Source organism: Schistocerca piceifrons, chromosome 7, assembly GCF_021461385.2.
Source record: "Schistocerca piceifrons isolate TAMUIC-IGC-003096 chromosome 7, iqSchPice1.1, whole genome shotgun sequence".
NCBI lineage: Eukaryota > Metazoa > Arthropoda > Insecta > Orthoptera > Acrididae > Schistocerca > Schistocerca piceifrons.
The window spans coordinates 61,279,534-61,300,655 of NC_060144.1; the positions used below are offsets into that span (position 1 = coordinate 61,279,534).

General features: G+C 44.1%; 1 protein-coding gene across 1 annotated transcript in view; it reads left to right on the forward strand.

The window, feature by feature from the left end:
* Positions 1-19,831, forward strand: part of LOC124805250 (lipase 3-like) — a 146,806-nt gene extending 126,975 nt beyond the window's left edge. The window contains exons 7-8 of the mRNA XM_047265762.1: positions 4,351-4,493; positions 19,444-19,831. Coding sequence (XP_047121718.1) covers positions 4,351-4,493; positions 19,444-19,782 — 482 coding nt within the window. The 3' untranslated portion in view covers positions 19,783-19,831. The remainder of the gene's footprint in view (positions 1-4,350; positions 4,494-19,443) is intronic.
* Positions 19,832-21,122: the final 1,291 nt, after the last annotated feature.

Genomic DNA, 21,122 nt, shown 5'->3' on the forward strand with positions numbered 1-21,122 from the left:
TACATTTTCTGCCAAGGGGAACGGACCGAGAATAACGGTACTCATGAATCCACACCATGCAGCCACGTGCGACGAGCGCAATAACTCTTCGCGCAGCAAGTGGTTTAACAGTATCCCAGATTCGACAGTTCTGTGTATTAAGTACACCCTGTGGTGGAAAATGTGGCTTGTCACTACATGGAATATTGCCGGTCACATGTCATCAACTTCGATCTGTGCCGGAATTTGGAGAGCAAAATCAGAACGTTGCTGCGGATTATAAGGTGCTGCACCGTCTGGGTCTTGTAACAGCACTGCAACGTTACTTTCGCGTTCTCGTCATTAAAGTACCAGAACGTTTAAGTTCTACCACTGTAAAGACGGAACATCCGCGATTCGGAATGTCAGAATTGTGCCGTAAGTAGCAGCAGGAACACTACCACAAAATCACGCAGCATTAACACTTCTAACCATCGACTCTCGGAGGGACATTTTAACCGTGTTCAACCCAATGGTAAAGTATCGAACTATTTTTCTCCGAATCATACAGTTTGTGGGAAAAGCAGTGAAAATAATTACTTTTGGAAACCTTTTATCAGACAAAGCCTGGTATAACAATAAACTGTTTCGCTTAATAAAACGGCCGCCAGCTCAAATCGGGCACAGTGTCTACACAAAAAGATGAAGTCAATTTTCGACACTGAATAAATAACTACTTTCATTTACTATGGTCACTTGGCAGTTAGTACTATTAATCCCACTTTCTGTTACTTACGGAATTTATCACTATACTTCAGTAATTATTTAAAGAACACACACGTATGTTTCAACAAGGATGCAAAAAAATATTAAACTTATAGCTGTCATTCATATGACCAAAATTATTATTTAACACAACTAAATGTCATTTCTTTAGGAGCCGGCCGGAGTGGCCGAGCGGTTAAAGGCGCTACAGTCTGGAACCGCACGACCGCTGCGGTCGCAGGTTCGAATCCTGCCTCGGGCATGGATGTGTGTGATGTCTTTAGGTTAGTTAGGTTTAAGTAGTTCTAAGTTCTAGGGGACTTATGACCACAGCAGTTGAGTCCCATAGTGCTCAGAGCCATTTCTTTAGGACTGTTATTTGTTAACGTTTTACTAACACCAGTATTTGTCTGGCTTTCTTTGACATGGAGAAGTAACACGAACAACTACTGTTAAGATTGTTGCAGTTAAACAATTATGTTACTTTACTTTCAGAAATACTATTGAAAACTTATCCTCATGGTCACGCAATGCTGTGGCCCTTAAACTGATACGTGCAAACTTTAGTATTCAATAATGATTTTCAGAATTTACTACAAAAACAGTACTCTTGCCAGTAATTTACTATTATTCAAGCTTCAATAAACATCAGGATACTCGGAATAAATTCGTTTAGGTAAGGACCCTACTGAGGTAAATGACATAGGAAAATCACGGTTAAACACAAAGGTACATTTAACACTTATATTCCGCTGATTGAAGATGGATGGTTCACACTGCGATACACTTCTAAATAAAGTACTTTGCCTGTTACTGATGTCGAAGGTGGCGTGAGGCGGTGCTCCGTAGTAACATAGCGCAGGTACGGCTCTTGATGTACATTGCTCTGTCTTCCTCTTGGTGGCGACGATAAAATTACAAATTTCTGAGCTATTAATTTATTACCATACTGCGCCAACCATGTAGAACACGTCCGAGGCCAAAGACCTAGTCTTGCAGGTAATTTCGGGGCCTCCAGTGCTTGACCAACGTAATGCGTGTTCAGCACTTGCAGGGCGGCTACCGACTGTGTGAGCCACTTGCGCGCCAAATCGCATTCGCGCGCCACACCACATTTTCCATTCCACCACAGAACGGAATTCCGTTCTACCTATGATCCCTACACCTTTCCAATTTACACTTCTGCTTACAAAAACCCTAAGTATGAACCATCTACAATTGCATGACAGCATATACATACAAAACTGACATCATTAATTACAGTTGTACTTGAAATATTACATAATTATTTACAAAATATGTTTTAATACATTTATTCCACCTACATCAAAGAGGTTATTTTAAATATATAAACTAAACAAAGGGTTACTCTCGTTATAGTATTTTCTAAATTTTTCAAAATTATTACGGAACAAAAAAATTTAAAATATACAGATTAATGGCAGTATTATATTTACAATAGCATTACATTACATGTTGACCACGGGATGGACAATCTTGTGGCACTGCAAGAGCGCTAGCACTGCCCGGGGCACGTGCTGCATGGTCAGCAATAGCAACAGCAAACTCGTCAATAACTTCCTCTGGGATGGGACGCCTTCCTTTTCCATGTTCCACACCAAGCTAACTTGTGTTTTAGAATTTCATTATCGACTTCTTTAAATCATTTAATGACATCGGGCTTCCCTCAGACGTTTTCGTTCGCGGTACAGTCGCAATGCAGCAGTATAATTGCTGCCGTTCAGATGAAACAGTTACTCTAACGGCGAACGGTCTCTCTTCCCGACAGCCCTACTGTTCAGTCACTTAATGGCTTGTCAAATGACAGTGTGGATGTCATACCGTTATACAGAGGGTTCAGCGCCAGATTAGCACTCCCGACCAAAACTGAAAGTAATTTATTTCCAGTGTAAATCTGTTCCGCATTGACGTACAATTTAGCATGTGTACTAAGTTTCGCTGCCGTACGATAATTACAGCCCACACTGGACCTCAGTTGCTTCATGTCTATTCATAGTTGTAAGAGAATAGTGAAAGGTGTCGGTTTGGAATACATGCCAGGCAAAAATAATTTGTTTCGTCGTTTTAGGTTCAAATATCACGTTGTTGGTGAACATATTTAACATCTGTCATCTGATTGTGTTTAGTTAACAATTTGTATAGGTACTGGGTTCTACTCGCCGTCCATCACCACAACTTTGCTTCATGGCGTTTGGCCCTTGTGCGTTGCACTGCATTATATACCTTTCGTAGTTACTTCTCAGGGGCAATATAAGCTTCATGGGGTTCCCAGTACAGTGCTAAACGTATCGTCATTTATTTCCAGGTTCGCACATTCGGCTTTGTAAACTGATACTCGTGAAAACCATATTTTACGTCTCTTTGTGCCCAGCCGAGTCTCGATCAACAACGCCAGCTTTGTTTGGCTAACAATGGGTTCAAATTCAGATCATGAAAGAGAACTCTCATATCATTTTATGGCTGGGTAAAGACTTCTGAAGTATCAGTTATTGCACTGAACTTTAACTCACAAGTTTAAGGAGTGTCTCATCTCCAGTAACGTCTTTTCTAATATTTATTGTCTGACGGTATTGGTTTACATCTGGACTGACTGCCATAATGAGCAGTGTTCTCTTGTGGTAACCATTGTGTATAGTCAAACATCTGTACCGCACCGGGTTTTGACGTTCAGAGGACCTGTGACACAGCTACGTTATGTTGCTTGTGTTCAGCAGTGGCCCACTTTTTTTGCTGTCAGGTGTACGAAAAACTTAACGCAAGAATATCTTTGAACGTACACTATATGAAGGGCTTATTTCAATAGTAGCACAAGTCCATTTTTGTTCATTTGAGATACAGAGTACTAAAGTTAAATGAGCGCTGAAAAATCTGCAGTTGAGATACCAGAAATATTCAAGCATATGGCTTTTTGCTAGAGATCAACCTTTCTTTCTGTTTGTTTGGATCATTAACTTCAGAAGCTTTATAGGCAGAAAAGTGGAGGTAATGGACTTGTACCACTATTGAAATAAGCCCTTCATATATACTTTAATCTAAGTACGACATCTATTCCATGTGTAATTATTGCAAGTTGTACTAGAAAATGACAATAACGCCGAAATAACCTTATAGTACGAAAGAATAATAAACACTAAGAGCTAACAGGAATTAACTATTCATTAATTGATCAGAATTATGAGAACTCCTTTGTTCATCCATTTCCAGCTCTCCGATGCTTTAAGCCATTTTTCATCAGAAACATAGAGCATTTCAGAGTACCTCTCTATATCGCAAAGTCTGCCACAGTCAGCGGCATGTCTGACCTCGATAAACGGCATGGTCAGTCGATGCCCTGTGGTTACTTTGAAAAGGTTTCAGGTTGACTTTATGTACCATATTGTGAGCAAGTGATGATGTTATAGTGATCCCAGGTGTTGAATGGCGCAAAAAGTTTTTCTCGGACAAGTCCTATCTCCCTGTCACTTTCTCACTCTGTGTGTGTGTGTGTGTGTGTGTGTGTGTGTGTGTGTGTATGTGTGTGTGTGTGTGTGAGTGTGTGTGTGTGTGTGTGCGCGCGCGCACGCGCTCGTATCTGTATTAGGCTATTCGAAACTTTATTTGTTACAGGGTACTTCCGTCAATACGACTTTGGATTGCTACGAAACATAAACAAGTACGGCAGTACTTCTCCGCCAGATTACAACCTCAGAAATATATCTTCCCCCGTCATCGCCATGTATGGCAACGGTGACTGGCTCGTCGGGGAGAAGGTAAGTCCTTATCCTAGTTTTTTTTTTGTTTTGTAAATAAAACTGCCTTTTCCTGCTGCTAGTCACTTTATTTATCCCATACACGTTTCTCCCTCTCCTAAGGCATCATCAGTGGGATCTATAACGATACAGTTCTGTTAGTTATAGATTATCAAACAGTTCACTTCTCGATTTTTTGTAAAAAAAAGTAATTACTTACGATTTGCTGATCTGCGTTTCTTCACATCTGGTCTGGAGGTCGGACTACCACTTTTATCACTGCCATATCTTTGTGTTCTCGCCTTCCATACACTGTTCACCATGTTTCTGACTTTTTTTTGTAGTGGACTATTGTTCTTTTGTCACTCGATATAACTATTTCGTCGTACACTGCTTTTCACAGCGTAAATATTGCGACTCCATTACGTGTTTCATCTTCTTTGGTATGTTTACCTATTTGATGCCAACCTAAATAAGTATATGTTCGATACTAACTTCTATTTATGATGTTTATACCGTGTGTGTGTGTGTGTGTATATGAGTGAGAGAGAGAGGGGGGATAGAGCCGACTTCCCGCTGTTAGCGAGTGGCTGAAAAGTTTGGCTCTGAGCACTATGGGACTCAACTGCTGTGGTCATAAGTCCCCTAGAACTTAGAACTACTTAAACCTAACTAACCTAAGGACATCACACACATCCATGCCCGAGGCAGGATTCGAACCTGCGACCGTAGCAGTCGCACGGTTCCGGACTGCGCGCCTAGAACCGCGAGACCACCGCGGCCGGCCTGAAAAGTTTGATGACAGCTGGACACCTATTTTTGACTCTTCGTTTCAATAGTCTGTGGAGGGGTTCGTGGATGAGTGAGTGTAAAGATGCTGGGTTCTATTATTATTACATTGGACAGTATTATTATATAAATGCTTTTTGCGAACGTTATTCTATTATGTTATCTATTAGTGTAAATAATGAATTGCTTGGCATGTGTACTTGGTCATTCAACAGGATTTTCCCTTCTGCTTTGGTTTTATGTATGTGGTAATATTCTTGCATTGTCAGAAGGTGTTTTTTATTGTTGATTCTAATTATTTTCATGTCATCTTCTCTACTGGTTGGTTTGTGGTCATTTTCTCTTAGATGGTCTGCAAATGTGCAGTGGTTTGTTCCATATTTCCAGGCTCTCATGTGTTCATTGTTTCTGACATCAAATGTTCTCCCTGTTTGCCATATGTATGTGCCTTCACAAGTGCTACACTGCAGCTGATATATACCTGCTTTCTGGTATATGTCTCTGTTTTTTTTTGTCAGTTTTGGGGTGCATTTTTGTATAGAATTGACTGTTGTGTATGCTATGTTTATTCCCTGTCTTTTGAAAATGTTGATTTTATGGGTGAGTTTGTGTTTGTATACACTCCTGGAAATTGAAATAAGAACACCGTGAATTCATTGTCCCAGGAAGGGGAAACTTTATTGACACATTCCTGGGGTCAGATACATCACATGATCACACTGACAGAACCACAGGCACATAGACACAGGCAACAGAGCATGCACAATGTCGGCACTAGTACAGTGTATATCCACCTTTCGCAGCAATGCAGGCTGCTATTCTCCCATGGAGACGATCGTAGAGATGCTGGATGTAGTCCTGTGGAACGGCTTGCCATGCCATTTCCACCTGGCGCCTCAGTTGGACCAGCGTTCGTGCTAGACGTGCAGACCGCGTGAGACGACGCTTCATCCAGTCCCAAACATGCTCAATGGGGGACAGATCCGATCTTGCTGGCCAGGGTAGTTGACTTACACCTTCTAGAGCACGTTGGGTGGCACGGGATACATGCGGACGTGCATTGTCCTGTTGGAACAGCAAGTTCCCTTGCCGGTCTAGAAATGGTAGAACGATGGGTTCGATGACGGTTTGGATGTACCGTGCACTATTCAGTGTCCCCTCGACGATCACCAGTGGTGTACGGCCAGTGTAGGAGATCGCTCCCCACACCATGATGCCGGGTGTTGGCCCTGTGTGCCTCGGTCGTATGCAGTCCTGATTGTGGCGCTCACCTGCACGGCGCCAAACACGCATACGACCATCATTGGCACCAAGGCAGAAGCGACTCTCATCACTGAAGACGACACGTCTCCATTCGTCCTTCCATTCACGCCTGTCGCGACACCACTGAAGGCGGGCTGCACGATGTTGGGGCGTGAGCGGAAGACGGCCTAACGGTGTGCGGGACCGTAGCCCAGCTTCATGGAGACGGTTGCGAATGGTCCTCGCCGATACCCCAGGAGCAACAGTGTCCCTAATTTGCTGGGAAGTGGCGTTGCGGTCGCCTACGGCACTGCGTAGGATCCTACGGTCTTGGCGTGCATCCGTGCGTCACTGCGGTCCGGTTCCAGGTCGACGGGCACGTGCACCTTCCGCCGACCACTGGCGACAACATCGATGTACTGTGGAGACCTCACGCCCCACGTGTTGAGCAATTCGGCGGTACGTCCACCCGGCCTCCCGCATGCCCACTATACGCCCTCGCTCAAAGTCCGTCAACTGCACATACGGTTCACGTCCACGCTGTCGCGGCATGCTACCAGTGTTAAAGACTGCGATGGAGCTCCGTATGCCACGGCAAACTGGCTGACACTGACGGCGGCGGTGCACAAACGCTGCGCAGCTAGCGCCATTCGACGGCCAACACCGCGTTTCCTGGTGTGTCCGCTGTGCCGTGCGTATGATCATTGCTTGTACAGCCCTCTCGCAGTGTCCGGAGCAAGTATGGTGGGTCTGACACACCGGTGTCAATGTGTTCTTTTTTCCATTTCCAGGAGTGTATCATTGTGTACCATCTTGTGTTTTCTTTCATCTTTTGCTGATTATCCTGTTATGGGACTGCGTGTTTGTGTTTGGTTCTGTTGTGTTGTTGTCTGTGGTTTGGAGCTTTCTGCTTTTATTTTACTTTTAATCTTGTTGTTTAGCTTTGTGACTGTGTTATTATTGTAACCATTATTTTGTGCTATCTATATTATTTTGTCCAGTTCTTTTTGGTAGCTTTCTTTGGTGAGTGGTACTGTGTTGAAGCATGTGTCGAAGTGCTGCTTGCTTTTGTGCATGTGGGTGATTCGAGGATTGGGAAATGATAATGTCTGTTGCTGTGGGTTTACGGTAAATTTCAAACATATGCTTACTGTTTTTTTTATTGTTATATCTAGAAAGTTAATTTGGTTGTTCTGTACTCTTTCAACTGTGAATTTTATATTTTTATGTATCTTGTTGATGTCAGTATGTAGTTTTTCAATTTTTGTTTGTGGTTCATGTATTAAGCAAAGCAGAACAACGAAAGCATCATCTCCTTGCTCATGTGCTCATTAAAGAACCAGAAAATCTGTAAATACCACTGCACCAAGCTTTTTAGCATAAAGCTTTGCGGTAGGTAGGAGCTGATGGTAGGCTACAAGTGTGGGCGCAGACCCCAAGAAGCCATGGACCCAAGTTGTCAACAAGGCACTGTGCAAGCTGGTGGTTTCACCATAGTGGTGTGGGCTGTATTTATATGGAATGGAGTGGGTCCTCTGGTCCAACTAAACCAATCATTGATTGCAAATGGTTACGTTCGGCTACTTGCGTAACATCTGCAGCCATTCATGAACTTGATGTTCCCAAACAACGATGGATCTTTTATGGATGACAATGCGCCCTGTCACTGGGTCACAACTGTTCGCAGTTGGTTTGAAGAACATTCTCGACAATTCGAGCGAATCATTCGGCCACCCAAAACGCCTGGCATCAATCCCATCGAACATTTATCGGACAATCGAGAGGTCAGTTCGTCCACAAAATCCAGCACCGGCAACACTTTCGCAATTATGGACGGGTGTAGAGTCAGCACGGTCCAGTTACGAGATACCACACGACTTTTGTCACCTCAATGTAGGTACATGTAGACAAATGTACGACGGAAACGAATAGTCCAGAGATACGTATAGGTAATCATCTGCAAGTCGATCTTACTGTACAAGACTGATAGAGTTTAACGCTCACTCACATAGTATCAACTGTAGGCTTGTTCATCCGAGGCTGCTGTCGCTGGAACTCTCTAACTAGAGCTCTGCCTTGCTTGGCGTTTGAGGATCTTATACAGGGTGGCTCTAAAGTAACTTCACACACTTTGTGGGTATAATTTGTGCATCAAAACAACAGCCAAATGTTAAACAATGTTTTTCTGAATTTCCTTTATTTTCGAATTATGATGCATAATGTCATTTTTGGTAGGTATTACAGGATGGTCAAGTACATGCTTTTGGCACGTCGAGTTTGCCTGCATATCGACTTTTTTTTGCTTTTGACACATCTCTACACTGCTCAGTCGATTCTGGCAAGAAGCCCTTTTGTTTACTTGAGTTTGGTGGGGTCCGTTGTACTCTACGACGCTGTTGTAGTGCAGCGGCTTCAGATGTACTACGTACGTTCATTCTGTCGTTGTGTACGGTACGATGACGTACTCACACGGTGAATACGCGAATGCGCACCCCTTCACGGTGCAGAAAAAGGCAATGCACGAGCAGCAAGACGACGGCATACGGAAATTTTTCCGAACAGAAGACTACCAAACTATCAGACTTTCACACTTGTGGACAGGCGTGTAAAGGAATGTGCCATTCGGGGTGTGCCACTTTTAGGTCGGTCTCGGCTGGATGAAGTGGGTGGTGAGAAAGAGCTCGTATCTAGTACTGCTATTGAGAAAGTAGCACAGCTTCAGCAGTGAACTTAAAATGGATGTGGAGCTGTGCAAAATGAGATGAACAGAGTTTGCAAGATTCAGAGAGCGGTAAGACATCGAGATGAATATCCGATTGTAAGTACGCGCCGTATAAGTAGGGATCCCTCAATCTACTGTATGGCGCCTCCTTCGGAGACAGCAATAGACCCATTTGACCTGCATAAGGTACAGGAGCTGACACCTGTAGTCTACCCTAGACTTCAGAAATTCTGTCAATGGTTGCTCGAGCACCATGCTGCTGATCCACGGCTCGGTCGCTGGATACCATATGCGCATGAGAGCCTCTTTACCTGTGCAGGTATCGTGATGACGGTGTTTGGTTTGTGGGGCGCTCGAATCCGCGGTCATCAGCGCCCGTAAAAGTCCCAATTTTTTCACAGTCCGATTTTTTACACAGTGCAATCTAGCCACTGTCACGAATGATGATGATGATGATGATGAAATGATGAGGACAATACAAACACAGAGCCCCCGGGCAAAGAAAATCCCCAAGCCGGCCGGGAATCGAACCGGGGACTCCGTGATCCAAAGGTAGCAACGCCAGCCACTAGACGTACAGGTATCGTGAACGCTCAGAAGATGCATATGTGAGCATATGAGAGTACTAGTGCAATTACACTACGAGATATCAACATCGTTTTTCAGTGAAAATTTTATGTGGTGCAGTGGACGACCAGTAAGAACAATGCGTTCCACGTTGCCTGATTGGCAGAGTGTATCGAGAGATTTTGGAACTTGGATTGGGAGACCTCCTTCGTGATGTCGCACTTGCTACACGAACAAACTTATGGCTTATTCTCGATGGTAGCCCTGCGCGTATCAGTGGGGAGACTAGATAGTATCTCAGTGTTGCTAATCCCGGTAGGTGGATCGGACCAATTGCTTGGTCTGCGAGATCTCCACATCTTAATCCCCTGCACTTTCAGTTTCGGGGCCATCTCAAGGAGCCCGTGTGTAGTGCTGCTATTGAGAATGTAGCAAAACTACACTAGCGAACTTAAAACGGCAGTGCAACTGTGCAGAATGAGATGAAAGGAGCCTGCAACATTCAGAGAGTTGTAAGACAGCGAGCACGTCACTGTTTTCGGCTATATGGACATCATTTTGAACATGTTATTGGGTACATGTACAATATGTACACTACTGGCCATTAAAATTGCTACACCACAAAAATGAAGTGCTACAGACGCGAAATTTAACGGACAGGAAGAAGATGCTGTGATATGCAAAAGATTAGCTTTTCAGAGCATTCACACAAGGTTGGCGCCGGTGGCGACACCTACAACGTGCTGACATGAGGAAAGTTTCCAACCGATTTCTCATACGCAAACAGCAGTTGACCGGCGTTGCCTGGTGTAACGTTGTTGTGGTGCCTCGTGTAAGGAGGAGAAATGCGTACCATCACGTTTCCGACTTTGATAAAGGTCGGATTGTAGCCTATCGCGATTGTGGTTTATGGTATCGCGACATTGCTGCTCGCGTTGGTCGAGATCCAATGACTGTTAGCAGAATACGTAATCGGTGGTTCAGGAGGGTAATACGGAAAGCCGTGCTGCATCCCAACGGCCTCGTATCACTAGCAGTCGAGATGACAGGCATCTTATCCGCATGGCTGTAACGGATCGTGCAGCCACGTCTCGATCCCTGAGACAGCAGATGGGGATAAAACAACAACCATGTGCACGAACAGTTCGACGACGTTTGCAGCAGCATGGACTATCAGCTCGGAGACCATGGCTGTGGTTACAGACAGGAGCGCCGGCGATGGTGTACTCAGCGACGAACATGGGTGCACGAATGGCAAAACGTCATTTTTACGAATGAATCCAGGTGTTTGGCGACATCACGGTGAACGCACATTGGAAGCGTGTATTCGTCATCGCCGTACTGGCGTATCACCCGGCGTGATGGTGTGGGGTGCCATTTGTTACATGTCTCGGTCTCCTCTTGTTCGCATTGACGACACTTTGAACAGTGGAAGTTACATTTCAGATGTGTTATGACCCGTGGCTCTACCCTTCCTTCGCCGGCCCGAGTGGCCGTGCGGTTCTGGGCGCTACAGTCTGGAACCGAGCGACCGCAACGGTCGCAGGTTCGAATCCTGCCTCGGGCATGGACGTGTGTGATGTCCTTAGGTTAGTTAGGTTTAATTAGTTCTAAGTTCTAGGCGACTGATGACCTCAGAAGTTAAGTCGCATAGTGCTCAGAGCCATTTGAACCATTTTTCTACCCTTCATTCGATCCCTGCGAAACCTTATATTTCAGCAGGATAATGCACGACCGCATGTTGCAGTTCCTGTACGGGCATTTCTGGATACAGAAAATGTTCGACTGCTGCCCTGGCCAGCACATTTTCCAGATCTCTCACCAACTGAAAACGTCTGGTCAATGGTGGACGAGCAGCTGGCTCGTCATAATACGCCAGTCATTACACCTGATGAACTGTGGCATGGTATTGAAGCTGCATGGGCAGCTGTATCTGCACATCCAAGCTCTGTTTGACTCAATGCCCAGGCGTATCAAGGCCGTTATTACGGCCAGAGGTGGTTGTTCTGGGTACTGATTTCTCAGGATCTATGCACCGAAATTGCATGAAAATGTAATCACATGTCAGTTCTAGTATAATATATTTGTCCAATGAATACCCGTTTATCATCTGCATTTCTTCTTGGTGTAGCAATTTTAATGGCCAGTAGTATAGTTATGTTGGATTTCGGGTCCCTACGTGTCCTTGCTTTCTGAGAAGAATTAATTTTGTGTTATTTGTGTTGCACTTGTGATCCCTAATGTACTGCATAACTCTGAAATAAAACAGTTTGAGACAAAACTTTATTTAACATTTTACTGTTATTTTGATGCATACACTACACCCTATATATGACGTTTGGGACTGCTTACAGATGGGACGTGAATGCGTCGCTTTTTACCTCCAGTTGTTAATCGGTAAGATTAACTAGTGTAGTAGAGCATTGGAGAGAGTGATCTTACAGTGCCTTGAAGCGTTAAGACGTGTCTGGTTTCTTCAGTTCTTATGAGCTCGCAATGGACTGATGAAAGCGGTTGTAGTGTGTACCTCTACGTAAGTCTCAAGGCTTACAGCTAATACTCATACTTAAATTATTGTTTCTTTTTCTCTGACAACCTTTCATGAATCGGTCATTACAATTTACAGGATACATAATGGGAAGAAGCATACCAAGAGCCCACATTAGACGAGTAATTTAATTCGTAAGAATATAATTGTAACACTCTCAATTCAGTTTTTCTTTACAATGGGCCAGAAACATGGAGGCTAGAAGAAACTGTGGCACTGTAAAAAAAAATAAAAATAAAAAAATAACTGCCATTTTCACATCTATCGTCGCGAGAAGCATCCGAACATAATTAACACATATAGAATAGGACCTCATACTGTTCTTCCTGTGTGTGAGGACATAAAAAACGTGGCATGTGCAAGATTTGCTACTGTGCTCCACAGGAAACCCACGGATTCGTTCCCATATGCCAGACACACCGTTACGCAATACAATGATTTTCGCCGTTCATACCGTTACTGCATCGGATGCAAGGCTCCACGCCAAATTACGCTGATGATACAAATTATTACGACCATTGCTCACCGCGAGATTCAGTCCCACCTGGTTCGTGGGCGTATGAAGCGGTAAAGAAACTATGTACGCAGAGACGAATGGGGTAGCATTCCCGTATAAACGGGACACATATGGGGAAATCCACTGTCAAAATACTGAAGCACAAAATAATGAAAGAAATTATCTGTCTGGAAATGACTGTACGACAAGTTTTGTTAAGCATCAAGCTGTTGTCGCTGAAAAGAATAGATACAAACTGCAGGTTTGGAATTACAATCCTGCTTTCAGTCTGACGGAACAAGCTTACGTTGTAGGAAATATAACCCGATACCATCCACCAAGACGATCATGTACCTCTGATGAAAATTAATACGGAAGAATTTAATACAAGACAGAATTAAATGAGTTTAGTAGTAACTAAATTCTCGATACTTCGCAACCACACATAACCTTCCCCTATTGCGTGTGGATACAGAAACATATAACATCGCGCGAAGGATACTTAACAAGAATTGAGTCGTCTTAGACGGTAACACTGATCTGAGAACAGTAAATAATTTGGCAGTACCTTAACGGCAAGTTTGCACGTCTTAAAATCCACTCAAAACAGTCTTCATCAAGCACAGTAATTTAATCAGGACAGTTTGCTGCTTCAAATATAGCTTCAAAACCAGACACGTCTTAACGCTTCAAGGCACTGAAAGATCATTCTCTCCAATGCTCTGCTACACTAGTAACAAGAAGAAAGGCAATAATGGATGGGATCTTTTCGAAAAAACAAGCACAGGCCAGTATCTACCGCCAAGGCACGTAATTGCCTCCGGACCTATAGCTCACCAAAGACAAACATTTCGATGTAGTCTTTAAGTAAAGAGTTTGCGAGGGGTTGTCCTGTTAGTGTTTCATTTGTCATGGTCATCGGCGAACAGATGACGCACGAGAGATCTGTCTGTCCGCCCTATGTTTTGAATCTGCAGGCAGTGTGCTGAGTTGAGATGTGATCATTGTTTATCACGCCCCACTCACGTGTACATAGCCCTGTTCAACAGCTTCAACCATTTGAACAGGTTCGCGTTGTGGGCTTGGGGAAAGCTGGATGAATGTATCGACAGACTGTTGAACATATTGAGCGCAACATAACGGTGGTATATCGCTGCTATCAACTGTCCTATGTGGAACATTCCCACACCTGTAGACCAGATTCTGGACGTCTGCGTAGTACAGACGAACGTTTACATCTACATCTACATCTACATCTACATGGGTACTCTTCAAATCACATTTAAGTGCCTGGCAGAGGGTTCATCCAACCACCTTCATAATTCTCTATTGTTCCAATACCGCGCGGAAAGAACGAACACGTATATCTTTCCGTACGAGCTCTGCCCGTTTCTCTCTATGTAGATCGGTGCCAACAAAATATGCTCGCATTCGGAGGAGACCGCTGGTGACTGTCATTTCGTGTGAAGATTCCGCCTTTGTTTTAATGATGTCCACCCCAAATTCTGTATCATTTCACTGACACTCTCTCCCCTATTTCGCGATAACACAAAACGTACTGTCTTTCTTTGCACTTTTTCGACGTACTCCGTCAATCTTATCTGGTAAGAATCCCATAACGCGCAGCAGTATTCTAAAAGAGGATGGACAAGCAGTCTCTTTAGTAGGTCTGCTATATTTTCCAAGAGTTCTGCCTATAAAACGTAGTCTTTGGCTAACCTTCCCCACAACATTTTCTATGTATTCCCTCCAATTTAAGTTGTTCGTAATTCCACAAGCTGCGACATTGTCGCGAATAAAACAGTGACCCGTATATACAATAAATTTCCTTTACGTCTATGGTCACAAACCTTTTGTTAACAGATTACCAGTTTCGGTCCGTAATGACCATCATCAGATCTGTTTTATAAAAACAGATTCTGGATGTCTGCGTAGTACAGACGAACGTCTATATCTACATCTACATGGGTACTCTGCAAATCACATTTAAGTGTTTTTATAAAGCAGATCTGATGATGGTCGTTATAGACCGAAGCCGGTAACCTGTTAACAAAATGTTTGTGGCCTAGACGTAAATCAAAGGAAACTTATTGCTCGTAATTGTGGCTCTTAGGTATTTAGTTGAATTTACTGCCTTTAGATTTGACTGATTTATCGTGTAACCGAAGTTGAACGGGTTCCTTTTAGAACTCATGTTGATGACCTCACACTTTTCATTATTTAGGGTCAATTTCCAATTTTCGCACCATGCAGATATCTTTTCTAAATCGTTTTGCAATTTGTTTTGAGCTTCTGATGACAGCGACATCTGTAAATTCCCTAAGAGAGCTGCTCAGATTGTCTCCCAAATCGTTAATATAGATAAGGAACTGCAAAGGGCATATAACAGTACCTTGGGCAACGCCAGAAATCACTTCTGTGTTACTCCATGACTTTCTGTCAGTCATTACGAACTGAGACCTCCCTAACAGGAAATTAAGAATCCAGTCACATAACTGAGAAGATATTCCATAAGCATGCAATTTCACTGCAAGCCGCTTGTGTGGTACAGTGTCGAAAGCCTTCCGGAAATCCAGAAATACGAAATCAATGCGAAATCCCTGGCCAATAGCACTCAGCAAGCGATGTTATCTGAATCCATGTTGACTGTGTGTCAATAGACCGTTTTCGTCGAGGTAATTCATAATGTTCCAACACAATATATGTTCCAAAATCCTGCTGCATATCGACATTAACGATATGGCCATGTAATTTAGTGGATTACTCCTACTACCTTTCTTGAGCATTGGTGTGACCTGTGAAACTTTCCAGTCTTGGGTACGGATCTTTCGTCGAGCGTACGGTTGTATATGATTGTCAAGTACGGAGCTATTGCATCAGCATACTCTGAAAGGAACATAACTGGTATGCAGTCTGGACCAGAAGACTTGCTTTTATTAAGTGATGTATGTTGGTTCACAACTCCGAGGATATTTACTTGTACGTTAGTCATGTTGGCAGTTGTCCTTTATTCGAATTCTGGAATATTTACTTCGTCTTCTTTCGTGAAGGTATTTCGGAATGCTGTGGTTAGTAACTCTGCTTTGGCAGCACTGTCTTCGATAGTATCTGTTGTGGATTGGCAGGAGAGCCAACCCAGGAATATTAGAGGAAGCCGAAAGGCACGCGTTTTAGCTCACGCAGGCTGGCGTGAGGACTGGAACAGGACAGGAAAATTAGAATGTAGAAAAACGGACGTAGCTGGTGGAATACTTAACTTTAATCCATTAATGGTGAACGTCGGTCTGACGGTACATGATTAACAAGATCAATAGCAACTGATAATGGCGCCTTGCTAGGTCGTAGCAAATGACGTAGCTGAAGGCTATGCTAACTATCGTCTCGGCAAATGAGAGCGTATTTTGTCAGTGAACCATCGCTAGCAAAGTCGGCTGTACAACTGGGGCGAGTGCTAGGGAGTCTCTCTAGACCTGCCGTGTGGCGGCGCTCGGTCTGCAATCACTGATAGTGGTGACACGCGGGTCCGACGTATACTAACGGACCGCGGCCGATTTAAAGGCTACCACCTAGCACGTGTGGTGTCTGGCGGTGACACCACAGTATCTCCATTGCTGTCGCGCAGAGAAGGCATTGATTGTGTTCTTGCCGCCAGCATACTTTACATACGCCCAGAATCCGTTTGGATTTTCTGTCAGGTTTCGAGACAAAGTTTCGTTGTGGAAACTATTATAAGCATCTGACATCGAAGTCCGCTGTAAATTTGGAGCTTCTGTAAAAGATTGCCAATCTTGGGGATTTTGCGTCTGTTTAAATTTGGCATTTTTGTTTGTTGTTTCTGCAACGGTATTCTGACCCGTTTTGTGTACCAAGGAGTATCAGCTCCGTCGTTTGTTAATTTATTTGGTATAAATCTCTCAATTACTGCCGATACTATATCTTTGAATTCAAGCAATATCTGGTCTACACTTACATCGTTAATTTGGAAGGAGTGGATATTGTCTCCAGAAGGCGTCGAGACAATTTTTATCTGCTTTTTGAACAGGTATATTTTTCGGCAAGATCAGTGCTCTGTGCGAGCAGCGTTGGCTGACCTAAGACCATGCAGGTATAAAACCGGGGTGCGTGTTGCCCCTGCTGTATCGTCAGGCAGCACTGGGGACCATCTGTTTGCAACAGAATGAAGATCACTTGTGTCCCTTGCCAGGGCACCACTGACACCATGACACCGCCGAGCACGGCCGCTCTAGTGTCATGGAAGACTCAACTGGAGAGTTGAATGGTGCTCTGTTGTCTCCAGTGATGAGAGGGGGTTCTGTCTGCACGCGAGTGATGGATGTATACTTATGGGGCGTAGACCTGGTGACCGGTGACCGGGCTACTCTGTAGTCGTCCACGGCTCTCAAGTCCCACCCCGGGTTTCAAGCATTTGAGGCCATCAGTTACAATTCGTAGTCACATTGTAACGTATGTGCAACAATTACGTAACGTAGCTACAACAAATATGCCTCTATGTTCGTCTGTGAAAATAGACTCGGTAAGCAACCTGAGCTATCAGTAAGCGGAATCTAACCTGCATAAAACTGTGTGCGTCTTGCATGTCCTTTAAGCCCCCAACTGATCGTATCATGAAAAACTTAAAACTAAAATTTGGATAAGCTATCTGACTGCGCTTTTGAATAAGAATTTACGAGTGAGACAGAATCTGACTTGTGCAACAAAATTTACTGGATTAAGAGTACATGACACGTTGTGGTGTGAGTGTCTCTGTTATGGCCCTAGGTTTTGCACTCACCTCTTTCGATGACTGCCTTTTTCCATGTGGTTTACGGCATTTCACAGCAGCATGCAGCAGCAGCGGCAAGGAATTATTGTTACTAAGAATGAATTTAATAAAAAGAGTTTTGCTTCGGTCCTGTTAAGTACTAAATAACTTGTGAGAAGGGATTTCATAGAATAAATTTATTTTAAAACTTCAAATCATCATAACCTATAACGAATAATAGACAATGACATAGCTATCAATAACGGCTGAGTGCCAGATTAACAAGCGATTTCAGTTTCAAAGTTACATTAACATTTAATAACCACAGCATGCCGGCCGCTGTGGCCGAACGGTTCTAGGCGCTTCAGTCCGGAACCACGGTCGCAGGTTCGAATCCTGCCTCGGGTATGGATGTGTGTGATGTCCTTAGGTTAATTATGTTTAAGTAGTTCTAAATCTAGGGGACTGATGACCTCAGATGTTAAGTCCCATAGTGCTTAGAGACATTTGAACCATTTTTTTTGAACCACAGCATATTTATTAATTAGATGTGGATAGTAGTTATTATTTGCTTGGAGGATAAGGAGGCTTCTTTAACCGACAAGCAAAACATGGGATTATTGCAAACTCGGACTAACAATCACCAGCCTAACCCTGCAATTGCTTTTGCGCTATGATTGCGAATTTTACCTTGAATGCCATCTTCAAGCGTAGTTAAGCCATCTAAATCGCTCCTGGCTATATAAATGAAATCAGGCCTTTATTGTGGTGAGATCTGCCATCAGCGACGTGAGGACAGCATGACACGCCTTCTGTCTTCGAGCTCTCGAACGACACCACTACCTGCACTCTCGCAGACGGATCTCGTCCCACAACAACGCTTGGAATCGCGGTCCCGTATTTCGCCCTCAGATTGTTACTATCGGTATCTGAGTGCTTACACAATGCAAAGAATAGCGTTAAGTTGGCTATATTGTTTTCAATTCAATGGAGAGTTCTGACACACTCCTTACAACATCTGGTGTTTCTGCAGGGTAATGTAACCAGTGCCCGCTAAACTGCAAGGGCTGTTAACCCTGTGCTACTGCCATTTCTTCGAAAGAAAGCTGATGTGCTTTTTCAGCCGTAAAATGCACGTCCACATACGTCTGCTGTTTCAGCAGATCTATCGCCTGTTGAACACGTATGGGTCATGATGAAGCAGACACTTACTCGTTCTCCAGGGCCTGCAGGAACCACAGAAATTCGACAAAAGGCGCAACGTGGTTGGGACAGTGTATACCCGACTGTTTGGGCGCCACTTACTGTGACATGTGTGTTTTATTTTGTCTCAAATTTCTTGTCATTCCCTCCTACAAAGATTAAATACTTCCCGCCACACTTGCCTTCAGGGCTTTGCATTCCATTCCAGCAGTTTGTACTGAAGGTGTGGAAGTTTAATATCTTAGAGGTTGTTTTACAGTAAATATTACAGACCTTAAAGAAGGTAAAAGAGCTACTAAGAAAATAAAGGAACCAATAACAGGCACCTTTCGCCGTCTACAAGGATGTACCACTCTATTTCAAAACTCCTATCGAATTCAAATAATTACGCGCTCTTATTTTCTGCTGTGTACCCGACACTTCAGTAAATATATTTAATAATATGTAATAACAGCCCAGGTGCAAAATTTTGTCATCCTTATAATAGTCTCATTTCTTGATCATGGTTAACATTTAGACAGTAGTGTCGATTGTCTAGTTGTTGGAAATCCTGAAGATACTGATGACGCAGTAACAAGATGCGACCATATCTATCACAGAAGATAAGGCACTGCCTCTAATAATACTCGTCTCTGCCCGCAGGATGTGAAGCGCCTAGCCAATGCCACGCTGCGTAATGTCAAGTTCTACCGTGTGCGGGAGGACGGTTTCGCTCACTCTGACTTCCTCATCGGCAAAAACGCCCCCACGCTAGTCTACCCTGTCGTACTGGCTGCCTTTGCCGGTGAAGACATCGGCGCCAGTAAAGACGTAGACGTAGACACGGATTCGACCAGCAGGACGTCGATGCGACTGTCGGCGCCGACCCAGCGTTCACGGCCGGAGGGGAGGAAGAAAAAGAAAACGCAGACGGCGAAGAAGACAGTTCCTAAAGTCGGCAGCTCGCTGCGACGCAGGTCGGGCAGACACCAACGCTTGTAGAGGCGCCATAGAGCCTAGTCTTTGAGACAGCCATAAATATCTTAGCACATCGAATGTAAAAATGTTACACGTTATAAAGACTACACGCAGCAGTACATGTTCTATTTCCCTCTTCTCCTCTCCTTTCCACCACGACATAAGGCGACCAGGAAAAATTGTAGTTGCCAGTTTCAAAGAGGGGACGGCTATCTGGAGCACTGTAGATGTTATGGAACCGGTATCAGGCTGCTATGTGACACTCCTCCACTGACGTGAGTAACGGCAATGAAGTGGTAGGCATGTACCAGTAAATTTTATACATTCAGTGCTGTAAAACTGGTGAATACAGTGGCGTGACACAACAGAAGACTTGAGTTACCTTGCGTGCATGTGGCCACCACTTTCTTTCTTTTTCTTTCTCTTGCTTGTGCCTTGTTCCCTAGGGTCGGCATGGTTAATCGGATTTGGCAAGGTTAATTGAAGGGGTGGCCGGATGCCCTTCCCTCCGCCATCCCGTACCCCCCAGGATGGAATTAGTGTACCCCAACTGTCTGCATCTAGAGTAATCCATGGAATACTGTGAATGTGTTCAGATGTCTGCGAGCCGTGTAACTGAGGCAGGACGTGGGGACCAGCCCGGTATTAACCTAGTGGGATGTGGAAGGCCGCCTAAAAACCACATCCAGGCTGGCCGGCACTCCGGCCCCCGTAGTTAATACGCCGGGCGGATTCGATCCGGGGACGGCGCGCCTACCCGATTCCAGGAAGCACAGCATTAGCGCTCTCGGCTAACCTGTACGTGTGACCATCACCTCAGCGTGAATTAAGTTGCTGATTTGGTGATGCATCAGTGCAGACTGTTCGAGGTGTCTACGGTTAGTGTACCACTCAAACCCCCGTCATCATTAGTGGCACGACAGCTTTTTGTGGAATTTGGCCTTCTGTAGAACAATATTCCATTCTTTCCTGTTTATCAGCGAACTCCCCCAATTCTGGATTCCAGTTTCCCATATGTCCTCTATAAAACCTTTGTCACAACTTAGCTCAAGTCTTCTAACCTGCTGGTACCTTCACACTTCAGTGCATATCTTCTTAATCATTCTGCCACTATCTCTCAGTACAAGCTCTACCCTCCCAGCCTTTTATACGGGGTGATTCAAAACTCATGTCCACAGAACAAAGGCTACATTGGTGATTCAGTACTACTGAGTAGTGCTATTGAGTCTACTGCACAAAGTGGTAACTAGTGGAGATAGCGAAAATACAAAGAGACAAACGCATGCTAAAAATATGCTTCAATTGTACAAACAAAATGTTACACCATCGGTCAATGATGACCTGACAGTCCAGTCCAACAGCCG